The 20917-nt window shown below is 36.8% G+C and overlaps 1 protein-coding gene across 1 annotated transcript in view; it reads right to left on the bottom strand.

Annotated features, from left to right (window-relative positions):
• PIK3CB (phosphatidylinositol-4,5-bisphosphate 3-kinase catalytic subunit beta) overlaps nt 1-20917 on the bottom strand; it is a 189748-nt gene that overhangs the window by 52512 nt on the left and 116319 nt on the right. Inside the window, 4 exon segments of the mRNA XM_043595281.1 lie at nt 4995-5045; nt 8760-8890; nt 11786-11882; nt 13687-13938. Of these exon segments, the coding sequence (XP_043451216.1) occupies nt 4995-5045; nt 8760-8890; nt 11786-11882; nt 13687-13938 (531 nt within the window).

Below are 20917 nucleotides of genomic sequence, written 5' to 3'. Positions count from 1 at the left end.
ACAACATCAAATGCTGTTGAGGATATGGAGCAACTCTTATTCACTGCTGGTGGGAATGCAAAACACTGCAACTGCTCAGAAAGACAGTGTGGCAGTGTCTTACAAAACTAAACATACTCTTACCATACAATCCAGTAATCATGTCCCTTCGTATTTACCAAAAGGAGTTGAAAATTTATGCCCACCAAAAACCCCGCACATGGATGTTTATAGCATCTTTATTCAAAATTGTCAAAATTTAGAAGCAACCAAGATGTCCTTCAGTGGGCGAATGGATAAACTGTAATACATACAGACAACGGAGTATTATTTAACACTAAAAGGAAAAGAGCTTTCATGCCACAAAAAGACATGGAGGACCCTTAAGTACATAGCACTAAGGGAAAGAAGCCAGTTTGAAAAGCTGCATACTCTATGATTCCAACTTATATAACATGTAGAAAAGACCAAACTATGGAGAGAATAAAAAGATCAGTGGTTGCCAGGGGTAGGGTGGGGAAATGTATAGGCAGAGCACAGAGGATTCATGGGACAGTAAAAATATTCTGCATAATATGATAGTGATAAAAACATATCACACATTGTCCAAACTCACAAAATACACAACACCAAGAATGAAACCCAAGGTAAACAAACTATGGACTTTGGGTGATTATGATTTGTCAATATAGGTGCATTCTTGGCAACAAATAAACCACTTTGGTGAGTGATGTCGCTAATGGGAAAGGGAGATGCATGTGAAGGGATAGGGGTATATGAGAAATCTCTGTACCTTCCTGCTTATTTTGTTGTGATCCTAAAACCGTTCTTTAAAAAAATTATTTTACACACACACACACACACACACACACACACACAATGTACGATTACAATGGGTTTATATTCAGACCTTCAACCTAAAAATGGTATGCTCTCTTTTACAGGCTTGACAGGGTTTCTCCGAAAAATTATCATGACAAGTCATCAGAATCTGAAAATCAAACTCCTACACTTACTTACACATCTCAAAATGAAACCTGCTGCTGCAAACAACACAGTATAAATTGTTCATGTCAGCGAAACACAGACTGCTGTTAAATACTGCAAAAAGCTAGCAAACCTACTGTAATTTTGTGAATCAAAATTAGACTCTACAGACCTACTGTAAGTAAATATCCTGAAGACCTATGAGTAAACTAAGAGGGAAAAGCAAGGGGATTGGCTCTATAATTGTACTGTGATTGTTTACCGAGCTATGAAAAGCACAGCACTGAATAAAGCCAAGGTAAAAATAAACAACTACCAGAAATGTGGCAGGAAGCCCAAAGAAAACACAGAATCTTACATTCTTTTGCAAAACCCAAAATAATCAGTAATGAAAACCTACACTGTATAGGGTAAATGGTGATCTTATACACCTGTTCAAATGTTTGAACTAAAGTAAGATAATGGTGGAAAGCAATTAACACTAACATTTATATTCTCTATTTTTCTTTACATGTGGATTTTTCAAAAACCATATACATATTATAACAGTGATTACTGACTAGAATAAATCAAAGCAAATACACTTTGCTATAAGCACATCAAAAAAATGAGTGTGGCTTTCCCCCCCTTCCCAATGGGGGGGATATGGGTATGAGGGGGCATGAAAGGAAGCGATGGCTATCGCTGTAACATAAAGGTTCAAGGAGAAACAAGTGTTGATATAGAAGCCACAGGAAGTTGTCCAGAGATCTAGCTAACATAATTAATGAAGGTGGCTACACTAAACAACAGCTTTTTAATGTGCACGAAACATATTTATATTAGAAGGAAATGCCATCTAAGACTTTCACAGCTACAGGGGAGAAGTCAATGTCTGGCTTCGAAGCTTCAAAGGACAGGCAGACTCTCTTGTTAGGGCTCACACAGCCGGTGACTTTAAGTTGAAGCCAGTGCTAAATGACCATTCCAAAATCCGATGGCCCTTAAGAATTATGCTAAATCTACTATGCCTGTGCTCTATAATAAATGGAACAACAAAGCCTGATGACAGCACATCTGTTTACAACATGGTTTACTGAATATGTTACGCTCACTGTTGAGACCTACTGGTCAGAAAAAAAGATTCTTTTCAAAACTTTAGTACTGACAATGCACCTGGTCATCTAAGGGCTCTGATGGAGATGTACAATTAGACTGATGTTGTTTCATGCCAGCTAACACAATATCCACCCTGCAATCCATAAACTAAGGAGTAATTTCAACTTTCAAGCCTTATTATCTAGGAAATACATTTTGTGAGGTCAAAGTTGCCACAGTGATTCCTCTGATGGATGTGGACAAAGTAAATTGAAAACATTCTGGAAAGGATTCACCATTCTAGATGCCATTAAGAACATTCATCATTCATGAAAGAGGTCAAAATATCAACATTAACAAGGAGTTTGGAAGAAGTTGATTCCAACCCTCATGGATGACTTTGAGTGTTTCAAGACTTCAGGGGAGGAAGTAACTGCAGATGTGATAAAAACAGCAAGAGAACCAGAAGTGAAGCCTGAATATGTGACAGACATGATGCAATCTCATGATAAAATGTGAACAGATGAGGACTTGTTTCTTTTCTTTTTTTTTTTTTTTTCAACGTTTATTTATTTTTGGGACGGAGAGAGACAGAGCATGAACGGGGGAGGGGCAGAGAGAGAGGGAGACACAGAATCAGAAACAGGCTCCAGGCTCCGAGCCATCAGCCCAGAGCCTGACGCGGGGCTCGAACTCACGGACCGCGAGATCGTGACCTGGCTGAAGTCGGACGCTTAACCGACTGCGCCACCCAGGCGCCCCAGATGAGGACTTGTTTCTTATGGATCAGCAAAGAAAGTGTTTTTTAAGTTTATTCATTTTTGAGGCGGGGGGGGGGGGGGGGCAGCGAGAGGGGGAGACACAGAATCCGAAGCAGGCTCGAGGCTCTGAGCCGTGAGCACAGAGCCCGACGCGGGGCTCAGACTCACGACTGTGAGATCATGACCTGAGCCAAAGTCGAATGCTTAGCCAACCGAACCACCCAGGTGCCCCAAAGAAAGTGGTTTCTTGAGATAGAATCTACCGCTGGTAAAGATGCTGTGAAGTCTGTTGAAATGACAACAAAGGATTTAGAATATGACATAAACTTAGTTGATAAAGCAGCAACAGATATTGAAAGGATGGACTCTAATTTTGAAACAAGTTCTACTGTGGGTAAAATGCTATTAAGCAGATTGCATGCTGCAGAGAAATCGTTCCTAAAAGGAAGAAGAGTCGATAAATGCAGCAAACTTCATTGTGGTCTTATTTTAAGAACTGCCACAGTTACCCCCACCTTCAGCAACTTCCACCCTGATCAGTCAGAAGTCATCAACATCAAGGCAAGAACTTCCACCACCAAACAGATTAGAACTTGCTGAAAGCTCAGGTAATGATTAGCACTTTTTAACAAAAAGTGTTTTTAAATTAAGGTATGTATATTGTGTTTTAGGTGTAATGCTGTAGCACATGTAAGATTACAGTACAGTGTAAACATAACTTTTATATGCAGTAGGAAGCCAAAAAATTCATGACTCACTTTATTGTGATATTCCCTTTATTGCAGTGGTCTGGAACAGAACCCACAGTATCCCCAAGGTCTGCCTATAATTGCATGGCAAGCTGATAAGCGTATACTTGCACTTCTTTGGTGTCATTAAAAAGAAGTGCTCTCAAAGTATTTATGGTAGTAGATGACTTGTACTGCAGGACTATGGATATTTTTGAAAACTCTTAATGGCAAAGCAGAAGACACCCTGAGCCAGACATTTCTCCAACTAGCCAACATTAAATAGAGCTTTGATTCTGTGTAAATGAAAAAAACATACACTCTCTCCATTTTGCCCTCTGGCCTCTGTATAATTAACCGTTCTATGTAGAATGGCCTTATACTGAAGACACATAAAAACTGTAAAAAGACAACATGGTAAGAGAACATTAGGTCAGACTCAGCAAAGTCTTAAATGATCTTAAGAGTAAAAAAATTAAACTAAAAAGTATAGGTGGTAGAAAAATTGCATACGGTGTAAACTAAACAAAGTAATCTACTTTGTAGTTTTTGGGTACAAACAATGGGTATGTGTGGCAGAAATTACTGTTTATTCCTCAGTATGCATTCTGCTCTTCATCCTTTATTAACTAGAATCTTTTTCTGGCCAAGCACATGACTGCCCAGCCTACGACTACATTTCCCAGCCTCACTTGTGGTTAGGTATGGCCATGTGAGGAAGTCCTGATTAATGAGATGTGAGCAGCAATGAGGCATATAAATGATATCCTCAAAAAGAATGGGTACGGCCTCTACTCTTGCTTTCCCTATTCCTTGCTGGCTGCACCATAATACACAAGAAACTTAAGCACCAGTATTAAACTTGAGACAGAAAGTACACACTAACATGACAGAGCACCAAGATGGAAGAAACTGGTTCCCCAGCACTGTAAATCCTGGCCTGATTATATATGCTGTTACATGAGATAAATAAAATGACAGCCTCTTCATCCAACTGAATACTATTCAAAAAGACAGTAGTGTCAATCTATGAGGTGGCATAGCATCCCTTAAAGACTAGCTGCTGGGGGTGCTTGGCTGGTTCAGTCAGTAGTGCATGCAACTCTTGATCTCACACTGGTGAGTTCAAGCCCCATGTTGAGCATGGCACCTATATATATATATATATATATATATATATATATATATATACACACAATACAATACAATACAATACAATACAATACAATACAATAAAAAAGACGAGCTGCTAAACCTGTGCTTATATCAGAAAAGGGTTTACCACTGAACACAGACCACCTACAAACAGCTGCCATTCAACAAAAAACATAGTATGTACATACTCACATACACTCTCAGGCTATTCTTCCATAAGAGTATGGTCATCTATAAGCTCATTACCATAAATGAGATGAAAGTAACTAATAAGGAGAAAGGGTCCTTTTAAAACCTTGATACTTACTGATACATTAGCACTGTCACTGCTTGCAATCTCAGCTGCCTTCTCGATTATCTGTTAAAAAAAAACTTTTAAAATTAAATTTTGGCTCTTGTATTTGGAAAATTTTAATTGTAAATGATTATAATTGTACTTAGACTAAAAGAAACAACATATGGTCTGGCATTTCTATGCTTTATAATGTAAACATGAATTTTAAATGCAAAATGGTATTATACAGTGATTCCCAATCTTCGAACTTTTTTTTTAATCTTTTTAGAAAATATTTTTATTTATTTTTGAGAGACAGAATGCGAGCAGGGAGGGGTAGAGAGAGAGGGGGACAGAGGATCAAAAGCAGGCTGCACACTGACAGCGGCAAGCCCGATATGGGGCTGGAACTCACCAACCATTAGATCATGACCTGAGCCTAAGTTGGACACTCAACTGACTGAGCCACCCAGGCGCCCCCCCCCCCCCATCCCAATCTTTAAACTCTTGACAACTGGGTATCAAGGGTATTATTATAAGGGACTGTGACTCCTAGGGTGCACTAGCATTGTCTCTAGACAAAATAAGCAATGGCTTGCATATGCATATGAAAGAATTTTAAATACAGGTAAATATTTTCTGCTTAAGAAAATGCAAAGGTATACAAGAGTTACTAAATAGTAAGTTTTTGTCACTGTTTTTCTGAATTAACATAACAAAAGTAGAGTATCAAGAGACACCCGTTTGAATTCATTAAGTTCTAAATGGGCTCTGATTCTTTTTTGTAAGTTTATTTATTTTGAGAGTGAGAGAGAGAGAATGAGGTAGGGGCAGAGAGAAAAAAAGAGGTAAAATGCCAAGCAGGCTCTGCACTGTCAGCACAGAGCTCAAACCCATGAACTGTGAGATCATGACCTGAGCCAAAATCAAGAGTCCGATGGTTAACCAACTGAGCCACCCAGGTGCCCTTTAAAGAGACTCTGATTCTTGAAAAGACGGGAAAAATCAGTGGTTAAAGAATCTGAAGATTTATATCCTGATACTGAGTTATATAATCCTAAATGAATAATTTAACTGTATCCTCAAATGTAAAGTGCAGTGATAACTCTTATCCTATTTCATAGGGTTGTTATAAAAACAAAATGAGAGTACAGTCATTAATCAATAACCACAAAATTGACTTGAAAAGCAAAAGGTACACAAATGATCACAACAAAAACTATTAAATAAAAAACACAGGGAACCTTCACCTTTTCTATCTGTATTAACTGATATTTTAAATGATCGCATATAAATTGTACAATTAAAAAAACCCAATAATTATAAACATATTTATACATATTTAAAGAAAAACCCTCTATCTCAAATTCATCTTCAAAGACAGACTAAGAGATTACAAAAGCAAAAAGTTTAGTGATGTAAGCAATATTTTTTTGTTTTTTAATAATTGGACCTCTCTTGAAATAGCAGGTGAAAACTATTTAAATTTGCAGAGGGTGTTCTATTTGTAAAAATGCTCCAAAATGCACCACATTTTATATATATATATATATATATATATAATGGAGTAATACTCCTTTATGGAGTAATATATATATATATATATATATATATATATATATATATATATATATAATGGAGTATTACTCGGCAATCAAAAAGAATGTAATCTTGCCATTTGCAACTACGTGGATGGAACTAGAGAGTATTATGCTAAGCGAAATTAGTCAGAGAAAGACAAATATCATATGACTTCACTCATATGAGGACGTGAATAGACAAAACAGATGAACATAAGGGAAGGGAAGCACAAATAATATAAAAACAGGGAGGGGGACAAAACAGAAGAGACTCTTAAATATGGAGAACAAAGAGAGGGTTACTGGAGGGATTGTGGGAGGAGGGAAGAGCTAAATGGGTAAGGGCACTAAGGAATCTACTCCTGAAATCATTGTTGCACTATATGCTAACTAACTTGGATGTAAATTTAAAAAATTAATTACTTCAAAAAATAATAATAAAATGCACCCCATTTTGGAGCATCTAGGTGGCTCAGTCGGTTCAGTATCTGGCTCTTAATTTCGGCTGAGGTGATGATCTCATGGTTTGTTGGATCGAGTCCTGCACCCAGCTGAGCGCTGAGAGCTCAGAGTCTGCTTGGGATTCTCTCCTCCTACTTTGCTTCTCCCCCCATTTCATCCAAAAGAAACTATAATTGTTGAACTCACACTATAACAACACAAAAATAGTTGCAGCTTATACTATTAAATGTATCACAAGTAGCTATGCCTTCTGGTTAAATTGCTATTCTAAGGAATAAAGCCAAGGCATGAATGCAAAGAGGAGTCAAAATACCTTTTTCTACTCAATGAACACTAAGGTCTATGGTTCTTGACATATCTGAGATTTGAGATTTCTGCTGTAATAACCCCTATTATTACTAATCAGGAAAATACTTTAGAAGAATTTGAAATAAAAAGGCTTATTTTTTTATTTTTTTACATTTATTTATTTATTTTGAGAGAGAAACAGCATAAGCGGGTGAGGGGTAGAGAGAGATGGAGTGAGAGAATCCCAAGCCGGCTCTGCACTGACAGATGTGGGGCATGAATGGACCATGAGATCATGACCTGAGCTGAAACCAACAGTCAGATGCTTAACCAACTGAGCTACCTCGGTGCCCCGAAAAGTTGCTTCTTATGTCGATAAAGTTCAATTAAAATGAGAGTAAAGAAGAAACATTAGGTAACAAGTTTAATTTACATACTACTTTAGAAATCTATTCTATACAGGTCTGGTAGTGCTGGATTTTAAAATACAATTGATTTGAATATTATTTAGTGTGATATCAAATTTATTTATTTATTTTGAAAAACAGAGAGAGAGAGAACATGAGCAGGGGAGGGGCAGAGAGGGGAGGGGCAGAGAGGATCCCAAGCAGGCTCTTCACTGTCAGCACAGAGCCCGATGTGAGGCTCTAACTCATAAACCGTGAGATCGTGACCTGAGCCAAAATCATGAGTCGAATGCTTAGCTGACCGGTATATTATCAATTTTTAAGGGAAGTTTATTCTCACATAGATTAAGGAAATAAAATAAATTAGTTATTCTCTGAGAATTTGCTTCAAGATTTTCTCATAAAAATCAGCATCAATCACACGTGAAGCAATGATGCCAAGCCTGAAGATAAAACATATGACAACTTAGCTCTCTTAGAATATAAATTAGCAAAGCCCCATTTTCAAATCCACGAGATACCCTCCAGATTGCCAAGATAAGCAGTTTGTATACTAAGGAAATGTGTTTAGAAATGGAAGTCCTTGGTATAGATTCTACATAAATAACAGTACCTTAGGAAGTCTTCCTAATAGTAATATTCAACATAAACTATCTGTTCTTTGAATACCAATTCCAACAACAGCAGTGACTATGTCTTTAATCCCTGAATATGCTGGGCAAACTTTAAGGACTTTTCACATGCTCAGATTTACATATGAATGCATTTACAGCCGTTTTCAATTGAAAAGAACCTCAGAGAACCATTATAATTTCCTCATTTTATAAATGAGAAACCTGACTTCCAGAGATACTATGTTCTACCTGGTCAGTGATGAAGCCAAGACTAAGTAAGAGTTAGCTGGCTCCATGCTCAGTGGTCTTTCCACTGAATCAAGCTGACAACATATGTGACGTTTGGAAAGAAAAAGTTTTTGTAAAGTTTCATTATAAACATGTAGAGCCAAGAACTAACAATTCAATGATTTTCATACATAGCGGCCTTTAAAATAGTTAGCTTACCTTATCAAAGGGAGGATAATAATAAGGTTGTTTTTTATTCTCTGGGAATTTGATATGCAAAGCTGTTGCATTTTCCGTATATGGATTTGTCTGAACAGTTCCCATTGGATTCAACATTTCTTCAAGTTCATCTAAAATATGCAAATAATTTTGATTCTCAAAAAATGTTTTTGAAACTAAACTAAAATTCTTAATAGATTTCAACCATGAAAATTATTTTTAAAGTATGTTACCTAAGGAATTTGTCAGATAATTTTATCAGTAAGCCTCTAATTTTCTGTTAATACTTGACACAAGAGTTGAATGCGTTTACACACATCTCTAAAATGAGAAAGTTTACAAAAATTAATACGTACCTCACATCTTCCTTCAAATTTGGTAAGAATTCTCAATCTTGAAAAAGACTTCATTGGAATTGCTTCCCATCAAAATAACGTGACCCAAAAAAGTTTCCTAACGTCATCACATATAGGGATTTCTTATTTTCTGTGGTCACCATAGTACCCAAACTGTTATTTCTGAGGGTCATCAATGACATTTTTTTGAACAAACCTAATGCTATTTATGTTCCTAGACCATTCCATAACTGCTGATACAGTTAAACACCTCTCCAGTAGTCTCTGCAATACTCCATTCAAGTGGTACTGCTATAAACTGCTTCTTTCTTCAAGGCACTGCTCCCACACTCTAAAATGGTCCATTCACAGACTTGTGCATAGGCATCTTACATTTCAATGCTCTCATAAAACCCCGGAGTTCATGTAACTTTCATTTCACAGATAAACTATTAAAAAGACATTAAACTCAAGATAAGAGAACAGAATTAGCAGTACATCCTCAAGTCTCCCGTCTGCAAACTAGTATGTCCTTCCTTACACTGATTTTTAGCAGTTGTTCTCTCCTAAGGAAACAAAAGATAAAAATCCATTGTGTCCAGGCCTAATATCCAGATACTATGCACACTCGAATTATTTGCCAATGCTAGAAAATCTTCACAAAGTATTTGCAAGTTTCAGGTCCTGATCAATTCTTTGCTCATGTTTAATATCGTCAAATTTCATAGAAGGAAGCAATTCTCATCATTTATACACTTCTAAATCAGATTTCTGAGCAAACTAAAATCTTATGGTAGCATTATACTTCCTTGTCCTATAACATGCAATCTATCTAAACTAAAATGTACCATTTTAGTATTCTTATCAGTCCCAAACACATAGAGGTAAACTTGCTTAAAAGGGGTTACAAAAAGGCACTCTAATACATTATAGAGAGTATGAATTGGTACAGTCTCTACTGGAGAGCAATTTGTGATTATTCATCAAAATTACAAATGTATTTACTCTTTTTTATTTTAAAATTCCAAGTTTTTATTTTTTTTTAAGTTTTTATTTTAATTCGAGTTAGTTAACATAGAGTGATTTATCAGTTTCAGGTGTACAGTAACAAATGTATATTTTCTTTAACACAATAAACCCATCTCTAGGAAATCTTATACAAATACCTACACATAAGCAAGGTTATTCATTGTAACACTTGCTTAAATTATCAAAAGATAAGTCTACTTTAAAAAGCATCAGCGGCACTCTAGATAGATACATAAGGTTAAAAGGGCAAGAGCAGAACACTGCACAGAAAATGCTACTTTCTTTCAGAATGGAAAAAAAATAGAATATTTCCTAGTGTACACATGAAGAAATCGGGAAAGATATAAAAGCAACCAGAAATGTGATTATATACCCTTTAGTGACGACTTAGGGACTCTAGATAATAGATTATTTGGAAAAAAAAAAAAAGACTATTTGTATTTCAGCCTCACTCCTACAGAGATAAAGTGACAATTCTAGAGTTGATACATGCAGAGAAAATGTGTTCATTTATTATTTTTCATGTTATATTTTGTTAGAGATGAAGTCAGGTTCATGGTATGCCAAGTTAATACTGTCCAAAATCATCAATTCTGCCAAAAATACGAGTCAAGTTGCTTGGAGATTCTGGAGAACATGTGTGAATCTAAATTAAGGTTTTGAAAGAAGTATAACTGCTGAAATGCATAACTTTTACTGTTATGACACTCACAGTTTCTCTTAGGAAATGCATAAATGCATACTATTCTATATTTTGGGAATAACATGATTAATAAAAACTATTACAAGTATATGTAGGAAAGAGCAGAAATTAAAGAATATATATACACACATAAAATATTAGAATATGAGGAGTTTTAAATACGTCTGTGAGGAACTGATTATCCAAAACCAGTTTCTCAGATGGCAACTACTAATAAATGAATATTTTCAAACGTCTGTCACCCACAAAGTAATTTTAAAATGCACATAAATTCACAATTTTATTAACTGTATTAATGAGCTATGAAGGCAGGGGGAAAAAAAGAAAACCACTATTACAATGCAAAGCTTACACTAAAAACTTCCAACATTCAAAAAAAACCAATATGGAATAATGGAAAGAGTCAAGCAATCTTTTGTATAAACCCTGGTTTTGAGCCAATTATGTACGACTGACCAACTTATCATCTCTGAGGTTCACTTTTCTCATCTGTAAAATGGAGATAAAACTATCTACCTTATTGGGGTGCTCTGCATAATATTTAAGAAATACAGACAAATTATAGCTCAAATTTCGCATTAAAGCCAACTAAACACTTATTGTATTTTTACTATTCCTCCCATATTAGTGGATGTGCCTTCTATTAGTGCAGTAAATTTAGTACGACTAAGCACAACAAAGGTTGTTATAAGACATTGTTTTTTAGGACAATTTCTCCAAAACCTGCAAAAATAAAATGTTTAAAACAACAACATATTCATTAAGAAAACAAATATATTCAGATATAAATCACTTTTTAAACATATTAAAACAATCTGTGGGAATCTGTTTTAGAAAGAATAATAAAGATATGAAATGAAGGTTTCTTTACTAAACTAAAAGAATAGTGAGTCATAAAGAAACAGTAACTAGTCCACATGCCAAAAGTTACTCTTTAAGGATTAGGATATAAATCTTACCAGGAAATGAAGACCAGCTGTGCAATATTATGTCTCCAGATCTCAACTGTCCTTTAAAGTCAAAAACCATTGTATTTACCCATGCTACAGGATAATGCTGTTGAAAAAGATACCATTGCATAAATATGCTGAAAATGAACTTTAGCATGTAAATGTGTACATGCCCTTTGTTTCAAAAATTTAGTTGTAGAAATTGCTAGAGTTCCCGATGATTTCCAAAAAATCATCCAAAATAAAACAAGATATACATGGAAAAATGTTCAAGATCTTTACAGTGGTTCAAGAAAACTCTGAAAGCCAATTAATGTCTCATGATAAAATAACATATCCAAAAAACAGTATTTAATGTATAAACATTGCAAGTCATAAGGAATTTTTAATGATTCAAGAAAATATGCATGATATAATGTCAGGCTGTATGTTTTAAGAGCTTTAAGCCTAAGTAAATCTTACGTAGGAGAAGGCAATGTACTCTGGTATTGTAGAATTTATTAATATTTCTAAAAAGGAAGTGCCAAGCTCACAGACTTACACAGGTATCTAGACCAATTACCTTGGTCACAATTTATCAAAAATACTCATAAATAGTCAAAAGCTTTTAGTAAAATTCTGTATCAGTGGAAGAAAAAACACTGAGGAAATAACTCTTCTGTGACTTTCACATCCTAAAATTTATTTTTTTTAACTATATGGTAATAGCCACAAGAAAAGCCTTGCATTCTCACAGTAAAAAATAAAGGATACAAATACACATACATAAATATAGTAACCAGTTTTTTTAAAAAAGTATACAATTCATGCCTCCATGCCTTCTAAACTTATAAGAAAATGAAAAAGACCTGACTAAAAACAGGAAATGGAAGATGAGAGTATCAGAACAGGTACACCATCCTTTTTCCACAACCTCAAAATCTAACAAACTCGAAAAACTAAAGGTCTGTTCATAACTCATTTGACAGTGCAGGGCACCTCGGTGGCTCAGTCGGTTGAGCATCCATCTGACCTTGGCTCAGGGCATGATCTCGAGGTTCATGAGTTCCAGCCCCACATCAAGCTTGCTGATGTCAGTGTGTAGCCTGCTTTGGATCCTCTGTCCCCTCTCGCTGCCCCTCCCCACTCATGCGCGCATGCAAGCGCTCTCTTTCTCTCAAAAATAAACCTTAAAAAAAATAAATAATTCATTTGACAGTAAAACGTGGTCAGAAATGGCATGAACTTAACTGATACTCTTCATTTGTCTCATTCAGTATGAAAGTCACAGATTTCACTGTTGGATACTGATGTGTTTGATTACAGATTTGTGCTCCAGATCCCAAAGGGTGTGTTGAGTGAAGTGTGTTGTGTAATCTTTCTAAAATTCAAAAAATTCTGAGTGTTCAAGTATATGTGGCACCTAGAATTTTAGTTAAGGGACTGTGGACATATAATTTTTTAGATCTTTTCATTCATTTTTATCTGTATCTTTTTAAGTTTATTTATTTTGAAATAAATAAAGGGGGGGAATGAGTGAGGGAGGGGCAGAGAGAGGGGGACAGATAATCCAAAGCAAGTTCTGTGCTGTGAGCACAGAGCCCGACCCAGGGCTCAAACTCACAAACTGTGAGATCATGACCTGAGCCGAAGTCGGACGCTTAAGTGACTGAGCCACCCAGGCACCCCTCACCTCTCTCTTCTTAAAAGTATAATATTTATAATAGAACACTTACAGTAGGACATTTGCTAAAACAAATCTGCCAGAAGAGAAAATAAATAAACAGAATATAAAAATGGATATTTATTGTCTTTTTAAAATCACTTCTTATGGACCAAAGTTATATGATAAAATTTCACTTATATTACTCAATTATTTCAGAGTCTTAAAATCATTCCATTATAAAAATTTTTCAGTAGTGCATAATTACCACTTTCCCAGATTTCCGGATGGTCTGATATTTAGAGGGATTAATAGTTTTAGTCGATTTTTTCGTTTTCACTTTATCCAAAACTGCATAAATAGCAAAACATAATCGAGCCATTCGTGGCAGGTCACAAATATTTATATCAAATTCCAGTGGTTCATTCCAAATGTGATCATTTTTCCCTGATATCTCTGAGCTTACGATGGTTTTACACAGAAGTTCGGTACCATGAAAAAGGCCAGCCCTGACATGAACCTATGATGAAGGAGAGAAAAACAAACACAGATTTATGAACACTGTACTAATGAACACCTCTATTTTTTTTTAATTTTTTTTCAACGTTTTTTATTTATTTTTGGGACAGAGAGAGACAGAGCATGAACGGGGGAGGGGCAGAGAGAGAGGGAGACACAGAATCGGAAACAGGCTCCAGGCTCCGAGCCATCAGCCCAGAGCCTGACGCGGGGCTCGAACTCACGGACCGCGAGATCGTGACCTGGCTGAAGTCGGACGCTTAACCGACTGCGCCACCCAGGCGCCCCTGAACACCTCTATTTTGAAGAAAAATCGTATATTGGGAGAAGGAGCATACCAACTCTAGGAAAAACCTTTTGTCCACAGAACCATCAGGCTATAATTAATCAGTAGATACTTCACTGAACTGTTATTTTAACCTATTTTTCACTTACTCCAAGAGGTCTCAATGTATGTATAAACAGATCTACAGAAACCAAGACCATAAATATAAAAACTATTACTATCATATGCTCACTTCCACTGACTTCATTTACTCGGGATCTTGTCTTACTCTTCTGCAAAACTGGAAAGGAAGTGATGGATGGAATGTCTCCCAAGTCTCTTCCTACATTTAAAAAATTTTTATTTTAGAAGGAGAGAGAGAGTGGAGGTGAGGGGCAAAGGGAGGGGGGGGGGAGGGGGAGAGAGAGAGAGAGAGAGAGAGAGAGAGAGAATCTTAAGCAGGATTCAATCTTAAGCAGGCTCAGCATGGAGCCTGACATGGTGCTTGCTCCCACAACCCTGCAATCATGACCTGAGTGGAAATCAAGAATCAGAGGTTTAACCAACTGAACCATCAGGCGCCCTTATTTTCCTACTTTGAAACCATCATCAAGCCTACACTGCGTACAAGCCTATACTGTATAAGCTTAAATAAAAAATAAAATAACAAAATACAATATATACTCACTAAAAGCATATTCACATTTTGACAGTACAAAGAAATGAATACAAATAAAACTAGTACTATGATAGTAAGAACATTGGTGACTTATCCTTCTCTTAAGTTATTTTCAATTAGATTTTATAATGTTATCGTTAAAATACTTTAAAATTGGGGTGCCTGGGTGGCTCAGTTGGGTAAGGGTCCAACTCTTGACTTGGGCTCAGATCATGATCTCTGTTATGAGATCAAGCCCTGTGTCAGGCGCCGTGCCCATCATGGAGCCTGCTTGAGATTTTCTCTCTCTCCTTCTGCCCTCCTCTGCTCGAACTCTCTTTCTCTCAAAAACAAACAAACAAACAAACAAACGACACAAAATAAAATACTTCAAAAATATTATTCTAGAAAGCACCAAACAAAATAGCTGGATGATCTAAATTTAAGATCCTAAATACAAGCATAACACCAAATGCTCACAATCAATCTAAAACTCATAAAATTTAATGCAAATATGAATGAAAATGGAAATCATTTTTTGTATTACTTTTTAAAAAACCATTCAAGGTTATCTGTTTTTAAACAGTGTCAAAAGAATAAACAAATAAATAAAAAATAAACAGACATGGGGTGCCTGGGTGGCTCAGTGGATTGAGTGTCCGACTTTGGCTCAGGTCATGATCTCGCAGTCCGTGAGTTCGAACCCCGCGTTGGGCTCTGTGCTGACAGCTCGGAGCCTGGAGCCTGCTTCGGATTCTGTGTCTCTCTCTCTCTCTCTCTCTCTCTCTCTCTCTCTCTGCCCCTCCCCTGCTCATGCGCTGTCTCTCTCTCTCAAAACTAAACAAACATTAAACAAATTTTTTTACATAAATAAAATAAACAGACACTGTCAAGACTGAGTAGTCACAGCCTTAAGCAACTTTTAAGTCTATGTCTACAGTACTTTATTTTTTAAAAAAAATTTTTTTCAACATTTATTTATTTTTGGGACAGAGAGAGACAGAGCATGAGCAGGGGAGGGGCAGAGAGAGAGGGAGACACAGAATCGGAAACAGGCTCCAGGCTCTGAGCCATCAGCCCAGAGCCTGACGTGGGGCTCGAACTCCCGGACTCCGAGATCGTGACCTGGCTGAAGTCGGACACCCAACCAACTGCGCCACCCAGGCGCCCCAAGTCTACAGTACTTTAAATGATATTCCCCTGTGTTCCCTGAAATAAGGCAAAAAGTCTGCAGATTCTTTTTTTACTCTGTAAATTATACGATAATAATTATGAAGAAAGATTTATACAACAGCACTTTTAGGAAATCTTTGTATTTACCTTTATGTTATACTCAAAGTATCTAAACTATGAGAACTGACAATACTAGTATTTTTAAAGGCCAAGACAAAATAGGAATAACAATTACTTTATTCTGTAAAGAAAACTGCAATTGCCTATAAGAACCATAATTATTTTCTCCTAAGCAACTAAGAAATGGCCCTCTCATGAAATGCTCAAAAGATGGAATTTAGTGTTAGTAAAATTGTATGGAAGATAGGAAGAGTACAAAACTCAAGATTATGAAGTTTTCTTTTCCTCCCTGAGATACCTCAGGAAAAACTGAGCATCAATTAATGAACACACAATGAATGGTAATTTTAGTTTATCAGGAGGTTAGGAAAGGTTCCATCACTATGCACTAGTCATTATCTTTTTCTTTTTTTTTATCAGGAAAGTACAAATCATGTTTATTTATTTTTGAGAAAAAGAGAGACAGAGTGTGAGTGAGAGGGGGCAGAGAGAGAGGGAGACACAGAATCCAAAGCAGGTTCCAGGCTCTGAACTGTCAGCACAGAGCCTGATGAGGGGCTCAAACTCACAAACCATGAGATCATGACCTGAACCGAAGTCAGATGCTTAACCAACTGAGCCACCCAGATGTCCCTCTTTTTTTTTGTTTTTGTTTTAATGTTTATTTATTTTGAGGGAGAGCATGCTCACCTGCATGCATGGGACGGGCCGAAAGAGAAGAAAAGAGAGAATCCCAACCAAGCAAGGTAGAGCCTGCTTGGGATTCTCTCTCTCTCTCTCTCTCTCTCTCTCTCTCTCTTGCTCTCTCTCTCTCTCTGCCCCTCCCTCACACTCACCGTCTCTCTCTTTCTCTCTCTCTCAAAAATAAATAAGAAAACACACACACACACACACACACACACACACACACACACACACACAAAGAAATGTGTACTGACACCTGTCATAACAGGAGTCTGGAATTGAAGAAGTATCTGGGCTACAGGCAAAGGCTTAAGAATAATAAGCAAAGGAGGTACAGTTTTTCAATTTTCTTACAAAGAGCATATCAGTAATTGTTTTCCAAGATGTGAAAAATCCAAATGAGAGGGGAAAAAAACTAAGAGGTGTTGAGGCAGGGCCCACATGCCTAAAGCAATCAATCCATCTGACCTCCGAGTTTCCTGACCTCAAAATCTCCACAGTACTTCCTCTCCTTCCCCTTGGCCCCACAAACCCAATCACATACAGAATCTGACTTTGCCACACCGTAGCAACTCCCAATCACTAATTGCTACATCTCACTTTCTAGCCACTTCTCCTTCTAACTCACTCTGACACTCCCACAGGAAAATCCCCTTGCCCATTTTTAGCCTCATTTCAATGACCAACACCTTCCCTTCCTTCCCCATCAGCTTTGTCCACCTTTGCCTTCCCTAAAACTCTCTGCCAATGCCGGTCTCTCCCTCTGTCACACACAACTGAGGTCCATACCCTGAATAAACCTAATCACTTGTCTCCTCTCCATACTACATGTTTTTTGGCCAACCAGCACCATGACTAACCAGTCTCAAATGTAAAATTATTGTTTCATCACTGCAAGAACATTTCTTACCATTACTTAACTGCTGAAAACTTGCAGAGCCATTTACTCTTCTATAAGATGAGCCTTCCTCACATTCAATACAAATATTAAAAATTTTAAAGCCCTTATTTAAGCTCCCTTTTTTATCAGGTTTTCTGCTACCTAAAGACGACGTGCTGTGATGAATACCTCCTGTTGGTCAACCTATTCTATTGAGAAGTTATAGAACATTAGAACAATGAAATACTAGTCCATTATTATTTATAAGATAAGGAAAGCAAGTAATGAGGAAGATCAAATTATGTAGCTAATAAAAAAAGGAATCCAATACTCACCAAATATAGATAAATCACTGTTAATAAATTATGAAGTCAGATCACTGTTACTAAATTATGAAGTCATGTGGGCGGGGAAGATTGAAGACGGCAAATATGCTGGGATGAAGTAAAGGGGTTAAAGAGTATTTTTCTTCCAGAAAAATGCAGGTTATTTCATTTGCACCAGATCCTCCACAAATCTCCATGTAAAGATGTAGGTGGAGGTAGGGTGGGGGTTTTCATCTATTCACACATGAACCCTGCTTATGAATGTCATGTCCCTAAGACTACTTTAATTCCACTATAGGCTCACCTGATGATCAAAGTATTTATGCTTGGATTTCATATCTATATCTGACCTTACATAGGCACAACAAAGTACCTGCTGCCTAAACCTTACCCAAAACCCAATCTGGGGAAAAAATATGCATTCAAAATTTCCTGAAAGACACACAGTACATTTATTTCTTTGGGAAGTTCAAATATTACCATTCAATTAAACATAAACCATCACATGGTTGAGTATAAAACTGAGAGTGAATTACTTTTGTCTCTTACAGAATAACTTTTCCTCAATTGTACTTAATATTATATTTTAAATCTACCCAGTGAAAGATTCTATAGAAGAAAGATACGTGAAACGTTATTTTACCTACTGTAAACATGCTGGCATGAGTGATGATGCCCACTTTACTTCCCACTGTGTTTCCTTCATAAGGAGCCACAAATATCTCTCAATTTACAACAGTATCAGGATGAGCTACAAACACATGAATGACTAGTTTGTTTATCTTAAGAGATTCTGAATATTATAACTGATCATGTTTTCTTTGCTTTGACCATGAGGTACACTACAAGAAAGCAAAATATGTAATCCAACATCAAGCAGTTACAGAGGATCTTAATATAATACATACTTACCGTGAATCTTGCTCCTGACTTTTTTGACTATTAAATATTCTCAATTTTTTTTTAAAAAGTCAAAATTTTGTATAGGGTCTGTGTGCATGCGTGTGTGTGTGCGCACGCATGCTGAGAGAAAGAGAAATGGAGACAGATCAAGTACATGTACACTTAGCTCTTACATTTGTGAAGATTCAATAAATCATTAAGTAAAACAAAACATACAAAAAAACACATTCGGGGGGCGCCTGGGTGGCTCAGTCGGTTAAGCGTCCGACTTCAGCTCAGGTCATGATCTCGCGGTCCGTGAGTTCGAGCCCCGCGTTGGGCTCTGTGCTGACCGCTCAGAGCCTGGAGCCTGCTTTGGATTCTGTGTCTCCCTCTCTCTCTGCCTCTCCCTGTTCATGCTCTGTCTCTCTCTGTCTCAAAAATAAATAAACGTTAAAAAAAATTTAAAAACAAAAAACACATTCTGTATCTTTTGTATGATAGGATATAAGGTAGGAATTTCAGGATAAAAGTGACATTCAGTTCTTACTTTCGGTGACCCTGAACAGTTATAAGTCTTATGAATTCTATTACCTTTTACATATGAAATAGTTTATTCAAAAAATAACAAGTAGACTATAAAGAAATAAATGTTTCTCAATGTTTTTGTGATTATAAAAGCTACTTACAATAAATTGCTGAACTGGAAAAATGTTAGCATCTCTTGGTTTTGACAATTTTTGAGAGCAAAAACATATAGGAGTCCACTACATAATTACTCAATAAATGTCAGCTAGTATTGAAAGAACCAAAACAAAAAACTGCTAGTTATAATTCCATCAACCAACTTCTACCAGAATTGAGATATAAGGAATGAAGTAAAACTATGGATCGGCTGGATGTAAAGGTAAAAAAAACGCAAGTATAATGAACTTGAAAAGTTCTGTACTAACTATAAACAAGAATAGCAAAGGGTATGATCTAGAAAAAAATAATAATAAAGACTCTAACCAAGACATGGTAACAATAAAAAAAGAGACCCTGCATATTCTGAAAAAGTGTTGAAATATTACTCATTATCTAATTATAATTAGTCAAAGTGTGATTTAAGATTAAGTCATTAAGATTGTATCTACTTGGGGCGCCTGGGTGGCGCAGTCGGTTACGCGTCCGACTTCAGCCAGGTCATGATCTCGCGGTCCGTGAGTTCGAGCCCCGCGTCAGGCTCTGGGCTGATGGCTCAGAGCCTGGAGCCTGTTTCCGATTCTGTGTCTCCCTCTCTCTCTGCCCCTCCCCCGTTCATGCTCTGCCTCTCTCTGTCCCAAAAAAATAAATAAACGTTGAAAAAAAAAAAAAATTTTAAAAGATTGTATCTACTTGAGAAATCTAGTAATTCACTAAAATGATTCAAGTTGATACCTGGTTAAAAACGAACAAGAGGGGGGTGCCTGGGTGGCGCAGTCGGTTGAGCGTTCGACTTCAGCCAGGTCACAATCTCGCAGTCCGTGAGTTCGAGCCCCACGTCAGGCTCTGGGCTGATGGCTCAGAGCCTGGAGCCTGTTTCCGATTCTGTGTCTCCCTCTCTCTCTGCCCCTCCCCCGTTCATGCTCTGTCTCTCTCTGTCCCAAAAATAAATAAACGTTGAAAAAAAATTTAAAAAATAAATAAATAAATAAATAAATAAATAAATAAATAAATAAATAAAACGAACAAGAGGGATGCCTGTGTGGCTCAGGTCACGATCTCATGGTTCATGGGTTCGAGCCCTGTATCGGGCTCTGTGCTGACAGCTCAGAGTCTCCCTCTCTCTGTGCCCCTACCCTGTTCATGCTCTCTCTCTCCCTGTCTCTCAAAAATGAATAAATGTTAAAAAAGAAAAAATTTAAAAACAACAAAGAGTACTAAAAATGACCTACACTTAAAATTAAACAAAACAAAAAAAAACCCACATGTTTTCTGAACTTAGAATCTCTCATGATAGCAGACATGAAA

The sequence above is a fragment of the Prionailurus bengalensis genome, chromosome C2 (assembly GCF_016509475.1).
Source record: "Prionailurus bengalensis isolate Pbe53 chromosome C2, Fcat_Pben_1.1_paternal_pri, whole genome shotgun sequence".
In the NCBI taxonomy this organism is placed as follows: Eukaryota; Metazoa; Chordata; class Mammalia; order Carnivora; family Felidae; genus Prionailurus; species Prionailurus bengalensis.
The sequence above is the reverse complement of the archived record's forward strand: the minus strand, read 5'-3'. Positions and strand labels throughout refer to the sequence as shown.